Source organism: Sitodiplosis mosellana, unplaced genomic scaffold, assembly GCF_009176505.1.
Source record: "Sitodiplosis mosellana isolate CC-2019 unplaced genomic scaffold, AAFC_SMos_1.0 Smas_scaffold_5423, whole genome shotgun sequence".
Taxonomy (NCBI): domain Eukaryota; kingdom Metazoa; phylum Arthropoda; class Insecta; order Diptera; family Cecidomyiidae; genus Sitodiplosis; species Sitodiplosis mosellana.
In genome coordinates, this window is record NW_022600665.1 from 1 (window position 1) to 11459 (window position 11459).

At 36.4% G+C, this 11459-nt stretch overlaps 3 protein-coding genes across 3 annotated transcripts; 2 read left to right on the forward strand and 1 right to left on the reverse strand.

Moving 5' to 3' along the window:
• Window positions 1-3583: 3583 nt before the first annotated feature.
• LOC129572711 (uncharacterized) lies at window positions 3584-5919 on the reverse strand. The gene is made up of 5 exons (XM_055452727.1): window positions 5625-5919; window positions 5394-5567; window positions 3945-4280; window positions 3697-3872; window positions 3584-3631 (listed from the first exon to the last, which is right to left on the reverse strand). The coding sequence occupies exons 1-4, from the start codon at window positions 5848-5850 to the stop codon at window positions 3727-3729; spliced, it is 882 nt and encodes a 293-aa protein (XP_055308702.1). The 5' UTR covers window positions 5851-5919; the 3' UTR covers window positions 3584-3631; window positions 3697-3726.
• A 1460-nt stretch (window positions 5920-7379) lies between these two features.
• Window positions 7380-8317, forward strand: LOC129572710 (coagulation factor X-like). Its single transcript, XM_055452726.1, has 3 exons — window positions 7380-7523; window positions 7598-7670; window positions 7791-8317. The coding sequence occupies exons 1-3, from the start codon at window positions 7380-7382 to the stop codon at window positions 8315-8317; spliced, it is 744 nt and encodes a 247-aa protein (XP_055308701.1).
• Window positions 8318-10482: 2165 nt separating this feature from the next.
• On the forward strand, window positions 10483-11442 carry LOC129572712 (serine protease 3-like; the record flags this gene model as incomplete). The annotated part of the gene is made up of 3 exons (XM_055452728.1): window positions 10483-10489; window positions 10578-10667; window positions 10784-11442. Coding segments are annotated over exons 2-3 (702 nt in total), but the record flags the coding sequence as incomplete, so codon positions are not given.
• Between the last annotated feature and the right edge of the window lie 17 nt (window positions 11443-11459).

Genomic DNA, 11459 nt, shown 5'->3' on the forward strand with positions numbered 1-11459 from the left:
CTCTCCACTACATGTTTAGCAAACGCAGACTCTCTCATTTTCTTCTTTTTCGCACACATAGGGTTATTGCAACGACCATAAAATATATGTATTACATCAAGTTTATCAAGCTCTTTCCAAGTTTATGCATAGTGTCGAAACTTTGTTCTAGCTCTACCATCTAAATGTACAGTTAAATAATTAACGGGCACGACGTAAGATGGCGTTTTTTCTGGTCAAAAAAGTTGCAATATCCCTTTGTTCCAAAGTGTGAATAAATGGGGCAACATTGTTGACAGCGCCACGCCAAAGCGTTTGCCCGGCCAACTACAGTCAGTCTTAACGCAAAGTGGCACAAGCATGTCCCATTTTCTGCATACAATCGTTGCGTTCATACGCGTGTGTATGCGAAAAATGGTCCAAGCTTGTGCCACTTTGCGTTGCGATTGACGTATGCTTCTGATTGAAAAATAACCAGATTAAAGTTAACTAAAACCAAATGAAAAGTAGGTTCAAAAAAAATTAGAGAACATATTTCTTGAAAGAGTACCTTTTCTACTTATATTTGGCAAAATTTAAAAAAAAAATCATAGAGTTGGTTTCGCTGCAATAAGACTTTGAAATGGATTGTTCACAATTAATTTCTACTTTCATTCTGACTAAACAACAAAGTCTTGTTGCAGCAAAACAAAGACTATGATTTCTCTAAAACTTGGTTGAATATAAGTAGAAATTATACTTTATTAAAAAATATCTCTCTCAAATTATTTGGAATAAATTTTCATTTGGTTTTAGTTCATTTTAATTGGGTTTTTATTCGAACACAAGCATACGTCAATGCGTTGCAGTAGTAACCAAGTGACAACCAACGTGAAGTTGGCTGCGTTGCCCGGTATGCATTATGTTCACCCTTTGCTTTGTTCGCACAGTTACAATGACATTTTTCACACTGAACTACGTAGAATCGATATAATATCAAATTAAATTGTGCAAACACCTTATTGATTCTACACGGAATTATCAAAATAAACGCTACTTCATTTTAACAACCAACCTTGAATGCATTTCAACTCGACTTACGAGCCATTATCAGCATTACGACTGAAACGAAAATCGCATTGTCAGCCAAACCACCTCGCCGCAATCGTCACAACATTGAACGACGCAAACACACACAAATGCACACACATATTTATCGGTCAAACGAATGCGAACAACACTCAATCGATGTTGCCGTTATCTAAATTCACTGTGAGTCGTCTCTCGTCACTCACACTTTGTATCAACTCAACGTTGTCAATAGTCACATTTAAATGGTGATTGAACACCGCATGATTGGCAAACGCCGACTGTCTTACATATTTGTGCTCTATGCATCTCAGATGTTATTTGAAACGTTTTTTGACTGAGCGCTTCGTTTGACCAATGTAAACAGCTCCACATTCGCTACATGTAATATGCCAGATTTTTCTAAATTGTTTTTTCTGTCTTTTGTACTCCCAAGCAAATTACCTAATTTATTATTGTTCCTGTAAACTTACGTCATATCGAATTCATTGAATACGTTTTTTAATTTGTTTGTGATTTGTGGGACATACGACACAGACACTCTCTTTTTCTCCGGTTTTTCTTCAGATGGTGATAAAGTCGTTGCATTCATTTTTTTCGCTTTGTTAGCATGTTTCTTGATTATTTTATCAACCATTGAAATTGATAAACCGTTTTGAGGGGCAACCGATTTCATGTAATCGTACTCTTCTTTGTAATGTTCGATCGAAAGAGGAAGCGTACACAAACGATGAGATTGAATGAAAAGAGGCTGTTTTGTATTGAAACGGGCAATGCGAATCGCTCGTTATAACACGCGTCGTACTGGTTGGCTTGTGATAAACTGAAAATTCTGGCGAGTGATCTGTTTTTCTGTGCACTTGAATATCCAAAAATGGCAGTTTATTGTCAATTTCAGTTTCACAAGTGAATTTAATTGTCGGGAATTGAGAATTACAGTTATTCAAAATTTCGTCCAATTTTTCGCGTTCGAACACTGCAAAAATATCATCAACATATCGATGCCACACTCTTGGCAAAAGGCCCTTTTCTTCTAACTGATTTTCCAACGCAGCTATGAAACATTCACTAATCAAAGGGGACAATCGATTATCCATATTTGTTCCTTTTTCAACATGATAGAATTTTTCCCGAAATTGAAAGAGATTATGTTTCATGCATAATTTAGCAACATCACTGTATATTTGCACTTTGTCATCGGAAATATCCAAATTGTTCAAATATTTATCGAATGCAGTCAAAGCAAGGTCCACATCGATGCTCGGAAACAAATTAGTCACATCAAATGAACCGATTTTTTCGTTCACACCAACTGTCACTATTTCAACTTTCTTAACGAAATCAAATCTGTTCTTCACTGAGCGACTTTTGATTGATGGTAGCGTTCTTATTTCATTGCCGAGCTATTTTGCCAACTTATACGTTGGTGTATTGATGCTTGAGACAATCGGCCTCATTTTTCTCCCATCTTTGTGTATTTTTGGCAAGCAATACAACAATGCAACAGACGGATTCGCGGCATTTAATTTTTGAATGAGTCGTCGACCAAAAACCGGGCCAATTCGTTGTCTTAGTTTGTCGCTGTCTCTAATCATTTTGGGCAAAGGACTTTTCGAAAGACTTTATATTCACACTCCGAGATCACACTATGCACACGATTTTCATAATCCATTTTATCTAAAACAACTAATTTATTGCCTTTATCGGCTTTTACGTACACACAATCTTTCTTCTTTAATGAAGCAACTGTTTCAAATTGTTCATTTTTCAAAAAGTTTTTCTTTTCCATGTCACTCATCACGTTTTCTATCACCTCACACGCTTTTGTTCTAATCGCGCTTTGTGTACTGGGCAAACGGTATTTTAAAATGGTTTCAATATCGACAATTGATTCAGTGAAATCTGTTTGGTTTGGTTTTGGTGTGAACTTTAAACCACGATTCAACAGATTAAGTTCGTTAACTGTGAAATCTTCATTCGACAAATTCACTACAAAATCCGGAATAAATTTAGTGAATTCAAATTCACTTGTGAAACTGAAATTGACAATAAACTGCCTTTTTTGGATATTTATTTATTTATTATATTATTTTATTTCAGAGCGTGAAACCACTTCCACCTTCGCTTACACCTAATGAAGCTAAATTTATAGCCGATATAGCGGTACCGGGAAGTAAGTGTGCAATCGAAATTTGAATTAAACCAATTTATTATCTGGTTTTATCGTCACGTTTAATCTTCATTTTTTTTTTCTCTTTCGACGGCAAAAGAGGTGATTTTTCATGATTCATAAATAATGTGACCAGACCATTTTGGTGAATAAATAGGAGTTCGGAGTCAAAAATATAGGAGAATATAGGACATCCTATATTTTTTCGGTCGAAATATAGGACTAGTTAAAAATTACAAAAAAAACACCAAATTCGATTAAAACAAGAACATCTTGTGTGCTACTGATAGATAAAGTGTATGCAGTGTTTATTCATAGTTCAGAGATCAAATATTTGCTTATGAAAATTTGAATGATATCGATTTGGTCGCATTTTTCAATTATTCAAACGTGATATTTCGGATCAGCTTGAACCTGAAAAAAAAAAAGAAAGAAAACATTATTATTGAATAAGCTTGGATTTATTCAATGCATGTTACCTCCCGCAAAATATCTTCGCGGGTACGAATTCATTCAGCGAATTGTTCACAGGTCATGGTCATGTTGAATTTTGCTTGCAGCCAGCTCTTCAGTGTGTCGATTGTGAGTCGAGATTTCTTGTCGGTCCAGTAGTTGGTTACTAATGAAAAAAGCCGTTCACACACCAAGTTTGCACCTATCACAATTTAAGAAAAAAAATAAGTAAATCAAAATTTCACTTTTTACATATCAATAAGTAACTCAGCACCTGGAATAGTGAACGCATATTCAATCAGAATGGCAAATTTGTTGAATGGAAGATCTTTTGTTCGCAAGAACGCGAAAACATCAAGCCAACGCTGTTGAGCGGATACATTTTCTTCTTTCCATTTTGAAATTGAAAATTCAATAAATGGTTTCAAGTGAGCATATTCTGCATGGATTTCCTTTTCCTTTGACGCATCGATAAATTTCTTCGCGATGAGATCGTCCACGCATTCTTCAACTTCGTCCCACTTTGGCATCAACTTCATAGCGACCCATCCCCATTTCTCAATTGGAGAAAGCCATTCCAACCACTTGGTCAAATATGCAAGAGTATTTTCTGTAAAGAAATAAAACAGTACTTGAGTAACTTAACTTAATTTCATTTTAAAGTAAATGCAAACTTGCCATGAAACTTTTCAACTAGCTGGTCAATGTATTTTTGATCGATGACGGTTTCGACTACACCACCTTTCTTGCCCTTTGAAGTCAGAGTAAATGGTAAACTGTTCTTGATTTTTCGGTTTTCGTCTCGAAATTCGTATGTACGATATTTATCATCAGCTTGAACTTGGATGGAATTTTTCAGTTGACTCATAATTTCAAATGCTTCGAAACCTGTGACGTTATCACCTTCCAATTGTAATATTTTTTCCTCAAACAGTGCACTTTGATCGTGAATGAAAATCAACAGCAATTTCGCAATTGGACAGTTGAAAAATGTTATCAATTTTTCCGGTACTTTCTTTTCTTCTGGGTCAAGAAAGAAGGCCTTCAATGCGTCGAAGAATTGTATGATTCGTTGAATGCAACCTTTGAATGCAAGGAAACGAGTTTTACCGTAGCCAAGCAGTTGCATGTATTCCGTATCCGATGAATCAAAGATTTCTTTCAAACGAGTCACACGCACAGTGTTGCGATAAAAATATTTGTAGATCTTCACTACCATTGCTTCGATATTAAAAATACTTATTTCGTCACATGCATTTTGAATAGTATTGTGCACAAGATGTGCATTGCATCCAACACCGATGAGTCTGTTTCCATATTGTGCTTGAAGCTGACTAAAAATATTCACATTTCCACCTCGTGTCAGACCACCAAAATTGACCTTCGCGTTATCCGCTGAAAAAGATGACAACTTTTCCTCCAAACGGTATTCTTTGCAGACAGAATCGATAAGACCAATAATTGTATTCGCTTTTTCGTCATTCAACTCTGCAAACTCCAACATTTTGTTTTGAACACCAAGTGTGAGTGAGAAGTACCGTGCAACAATGGGAAACATTTTAATGTTTCCGTGGTTCGATGCGTCACCCGCCAATGCGACAAATCTGGCTTTTTGTAGGTCTTTAAATACCATATCCTTTGACAATGGGGCAAGAACACCTTGAAACAACACATTTGACAATTAAGTAAAATCATTCATTTTATGATATTGAAATAAACAAACCTTTCAAAATTGCTTCAGCTTTTGTTCTGGAACACGTAAACTTTGGATTGTTACCATACACATTTTTAATGAGAAATGAATTGCAATCAGCCGATCGGAAACTATGGTTTTCATCAACCATGTGATAAACGCTCGTGATTTCCATACGAGCGACGTTTTTTTCATCGGGTGGCTCTAAAAACCAAATCTTATTAATATAAACCATTTATGGCAAAGAAACATGAAACATACTTTTGAAATGATCAACAATTGAAACCGTTTTTGCGGCAGCAGATTCTCTTTCTTTGTGTAGTTTTGTTTCTTTGTGTTGGCTCAATGCATTTTCACCTCTGTTTGCAACTGAAAAATGACTTGGGCACAATGTACAATGTACCATATGCTTGTCATTCTTATCTGGCCTCAACCAAGTGTATCTATCCAGCCATTCTGGATTGAATGATGTTGAGTAGTTTGGCATGTTTTATAGCTTTAAAAACACTTTATTATGTCTTTTGAAAAGACAAAATTCACTAAACTTAAAATTGCACGTTGTATCACCGATGAGCTCTGACTGACGAATGAACACGATGAGACGTGACTGTCGAACGAACATCGTCACATGCTGTGGTTCTCGTTTTGGATAATGTTTATGCATCAATTTATTGATTATAAACAATGGACGCGGCGTACCGATTACGCGGACAGTGTTTGTTGTTTGGATTTTTTTCATTTCTGTTTCTATATAATATGATTCTTAGAATTATTCGTATCGCACTGTATCGAAAAATAGCCCGTTATTCGTGAATATGCTGTATTTGCATTTTGCAAACGCTCTTTAGCTGTTTTTCGACTAAGGCTTCGTTTGCAGTCAACACACACATATATATTTATACACAGCATATTTTTGAACAACGATTTGATAATTAATAATTCTGTTACTCACACAGTCTTCTGAGACTCTACGAAAATCATCATGCGACATATTTTTTTTCAGCGGCTGCGTTTTGTTTATTAAACAAACAATACACAAATATTATTTTGAATGCTGATTAAAGTTCATCAGAAAACGAAACACAGCTGTTCGATGTCTCAATTTAGCGTATATTTTTGATTTTAAATGATTTTTTTTTGTTCCATTTGAAATTGAAAGAAATATAGGAGAATATGGGGAATTTTGTCAAATGATATAGGATATAGGACTAGGCATAAATATATAGGAGTCTCCTACCCAATATAGGAGGTCTGGTCACATTATCATAAACCAATACTCATCCTGAGATATTTTTCTATTACAGAATTTCTTACCGTTACCAAGGAAGCATATGCCAATGCCGACGAAGATGATCAAATACAATTTAATGCAATCATTTTGTCGGAAACCGAGATTTTGACCTGTGCACATAATGTGCACGGCGCCCCATATGTCTATGCAATAGTAAATAAACTATCAAGCAATCCGACAAAAATCAAAGTCACCGAAAACCAAATAGAAATTCATAAGAAATACGCACTTCCTGGATTGACATTTGACATTGCCAAGATTACACTTAAAGAACCGTTGGAGCTCAACGGCAACGTTGGCAGCATCGATTTGGTGGACAAAGATTACAAAATGAATGACCCATCCGAAATGGTCACTGTCTATGGTGATATGATATTGGATGAAACGGTGAGAACGAGACGTTGTGATATAAAGTATTTAGACGGCGTCAAATGCAAACTACAATGGAATACTTTGTATACTGATACATGTATTTGGTTGGAACTCGGTTGACCAAAGCGCCCTCTAAAGAATCTATGGCGAGTTCGTGGTGACCGTATGTTTTACTTCAGTACGACGTTTGACAGAAACGGGAGTTCAATTGATTGTATTGTCATTAGCCTTAGATTATCTAGGTGTCAATATCAGTTGTCAAATTCAAAACGAATAGGAGAGTTGAATGCAAATCGAAATTGGGCGACCGATTTGATGCAAATCATTTGATGTGTTACACTTTAGATGAAATCATGGGAACTCCCTCTACGTTTGGTGGACCAATGATTTCGAAAAAGAATAACAAAGTCGTGGGCATGACCATAATTGGTTCACCTGATCAGCCAGCTATTTTTCAACCAATTACACCGTTGCTTGATTGGATCTGGAAGCCAAGGGTAAGGCGTAATATATCCGTCAATTTCTTCACTGATTTCGATAATAACAAAAAATCATTTCTGTTCTACGTTAGAACGTCACCTTTGAACTTAAAGCGCTTGCTCCTGAAGAAGCTAAATTTTTGGCCGATGTACAAGTCCCTGGAAGTAAGTCTGCATTTAAATATGTTTCAGTATCTCTCCACTTTCCATATGCGCTATTACTGCTTGTAGTTGCGGCCATAGATCATTGTGGCCAATGGCGATTTATTTGTGTTTTTATTACAGAGCTAGCTACCGTGTTCAAAGCTACCAAGCAGACAGACTTAGTCACTTGTAACGCATTCATTTTATCGCCAACGGAAATTGTGACCAATGCACATTGTGTGCACGGTGCTCCATACGCCTTTGTAAAAGTTAATAAACTAGTAAAAGATGCAAAAACAATTGAAGTTACTCGCGACCAGATATCAATTCACAAGGATTATCAAGTTGGTAAACACGAATTTGACATTGCCAAGATCAGACTTAAAGAGCCGTTGCAATTCAACGACAACGTCGGCAGCATAGATGTAGCGGACAAAGATTACAAATTGAATGATCCGTCCGAAGTAGTCAGTGTCTATGGTGATATGCTGGTGGATGGATCCATACAAACAAGACGATATGATACGAACTATTTAGATGATCGCAGTTGTAAGCCGAAGAACAGCCAATTATTTTTTGATAATCATTTATTTGGCACAAATAATTTGTGCTACATCTCTGGTGCAAATCCAGAACCTCTCACAATTTCTGGCGGCGTGGAACTATAGAACATAGATTCTGACATAGTCTGATCTCGTTGATCCTGACTCCTGCTGGCGAAATTTGACCCCCAACGAATTTTTTTGGACCCATACTCATTTTCCGACTTTGTTTTCAAAAGTGAGGACTTTTTTTTGTTTGGGTCTTCACTTTTTTTCGATACCATTTTACACTAGATAGAATTGATTTTTTTGACCCCATCATGAATTTTTGGTCTGACCCTATCTGAAATATTTGGTGTCAGAATCTATGCCTGGAACATCAGTTGTTTTTCTTCCGATCACTCAGTTGCGAGAATGGAACCGCCTAAGAAATTTTTTTATCGGGGTTAAAATCATCCAAAATAATGTCGAAATCGTCTACAAGTCCGATCTTACTTTTTTGCGTGAATTCCGTCTCTTTTTTTGCCCCTGTCATTTGATGTTCAACAAAAGAACCGAATAAATTTGAAAATTTGAGAAAAATGCATTTTAGTTTTCAATCGCCCATGCGCAGTTATATGATTATCTGAAGTAATTGCGATATATATTACGGCTTGCAATGCACGTAAAAATTGCACGTAAGTGTGAGCGAGATAGCATGAGTTTTGGGTATCCCAGTGAATTGGGTACTACGAAACTGGTGAAATGATGGCTCGGTTTTATTCATAGCGTTTTGGAGGCGATGGACACATTATTTTTGCCGAATTCTGCTCGGAAATGCGAGTTCTGGCCGTGTCTAGATTTTACCATATAAATCAATGTATAATTGCAGCCACGCTCTGACCTCAGAGATTTTCATACAAACCTGCCTTGTAGACGGTCGTAACACAGGCAAAAATCGAAAAAAAAGTTCTGAAAAAAATGTTTTCATGTTCTAATAGAGTAATTTGTGTGCACTGTTGGTATTATCGGCACATTGAAATCCGCGCTCCCTACCACTTAATTTTCACTCCGAAATCAAGACACAACCAAAACCACCATTAAGATTAGTCATCATTCCAATGGACTTGGAAGTGTATCGTACATTTTTGCTTCAATTAAAGTGAAACACGATTTCTATAGTCCACAGATATTTTACGATTCACTTTCAAGTGAAGAGAATTTATATTACACTTTTAAAAATCAAGAATATTGGATAAGCGTATCCATAAGTGGTTCAACTTCGGTCATTTTTATTCCCGACCACTCATATAAACATTATAACGCTACATAACGCATTGAACAAGAAAGTACCCTTAAAATAAATCCCCGTCACTCTGAAATGAATTCATAACTTGAATATCAACGTACATACATAATATATACTGTGCACTCCAGCATCACATGCACCAAATTCCTTTGGTGTACACGCGCAGCGTTTTTTCATTCCATCTGTATAAATACAAAAGTGATGTGTTGAGCTAAATCCATCTTCGAAAATGGTTATTCGTTTATTGTGCGACGTTTCGCTCTTTTTAGGAACTTCATCAGGCTGGAGAACAAAATAATTTAAAATGTTTTCGAACGTATTCCATTTTTTGCTATCAATTTACACAAGTTGTATCAGCTACACGTGGCCATCAAAGGTATTTGGTTATTGAGCTTCATTTGGTGTCTGAATATGATTACACGATGCAACAACAAGAAACAACTACAGAGAAGGGAACTTATTTACAAAGATTTTTGGGCCCACTTAATCCAAATCTGGCGTTAGTTTGTCCTGGCACGTCTAGTTTTCAAGATACGTTCATTGCGGTTTCCGTTTTAGATTTGGATTAAGTGGGCCAAAAAAACCTTGGAAATGAGTCTCCTCTTTTTGAGGGAAATTTTTCTTTGAAATTTGTTGCATAGTGTTAGTAGACCTCAATTCGTAAATTCCATAACTGAAAAATACTACAATTCATCAATTATACGTTGCAGTGCACGTGTCAGCTATTGGTAGATGAATGGTATAAAAGAGGCGCCACCGCATAGGGAAGACCAAACGAATTCAAAGTATCTCTTCTCAAATTATCATTGTGCAACAGGTTAAAACTCTGTTTCGTTGGCAAATTAAAATGAATCTACTGCACGGTTTGTTTTTGGTGCTATTTATCGTTGAATTTTCTGTAAGTTTTTTCTATTCCTTTATCATTTTCATTTTTATCCAACAAAATGCGATGTTCCTGTAGAATTGAAAGTGAACACGAAATTTCTTTTTCTAGGAACTTCAAGGAAAACGTAAGACAAATTTTGTTTTCGTACACGCTTTTTATGATTACAAGAGATTTTTCATTTTAAAATTTCAGTTCTTTTCTCTAATGAACAGATGGCTTTTTCTCGCAAGCTCTTCTCAAGGGCGAAGTAATTCAAAACATGTCACAGGCAAAGTTTGTAGCTGGAATCTATGCCCCTGCAAGTAAGTCAGCTTCAGAAAAATTTTTATTATTTTTTTCGTGTGAATTTTCGATTTAAATATTCTATCAATTTTGTGTGTGTTAATTTTTGTACTGAGACGAAACGATTTCATTACAGAATATTTGTATGCATTCAAAGACAAGTTAACTGATGCTGATAGAGAAACGGAGATTGTATGTACCGCATTTATTCTGTCAAAAACGGAAATTATCACGAATGCCCATTGTGTGGCTGGCGCTCCATATGTTTATGTGGTAGCTGGTACGAAAGTTGCATCAGACGAAAATCAAAAAATCGAAATCAAAGTTGAAAAAGAGAACATTGCATGGCACCCTCATTATAGTCATTTAATTGTTGGTGCATTTGATATTGCCAAAGTTACACTGAAAACGCCGTTAAAATTCAGCGATACCGTTGGCAGTATTGAACTCGTGGACAAGGATTACAAATTGAATGACCCATCAGAAGTGGTCACTGCCTATGGATATGGCGTGTTGAACAACATCGGACCAATGATATTGAGGCGTTGCGATGCGAACTATATATCTAATGTCAATCGTGTCAGCGCATTCAACCCACGTCAAACATTGTACTTTACCACTGGCGAAGCTACGAACGATGGCGAAATTATTACACGTGGCGATTCGGGTGGACCAGTCGTTTCAAAAACAAATGGCAAAATCGTGGGCATAACTACGGGTATAAATGGGACAACAGGTGGCCGCGGAATGTTCCTCCCAATTGCATCATTCCTTGGTTTTATCCATGATCCAAAGGTATCTAATCTCAATGC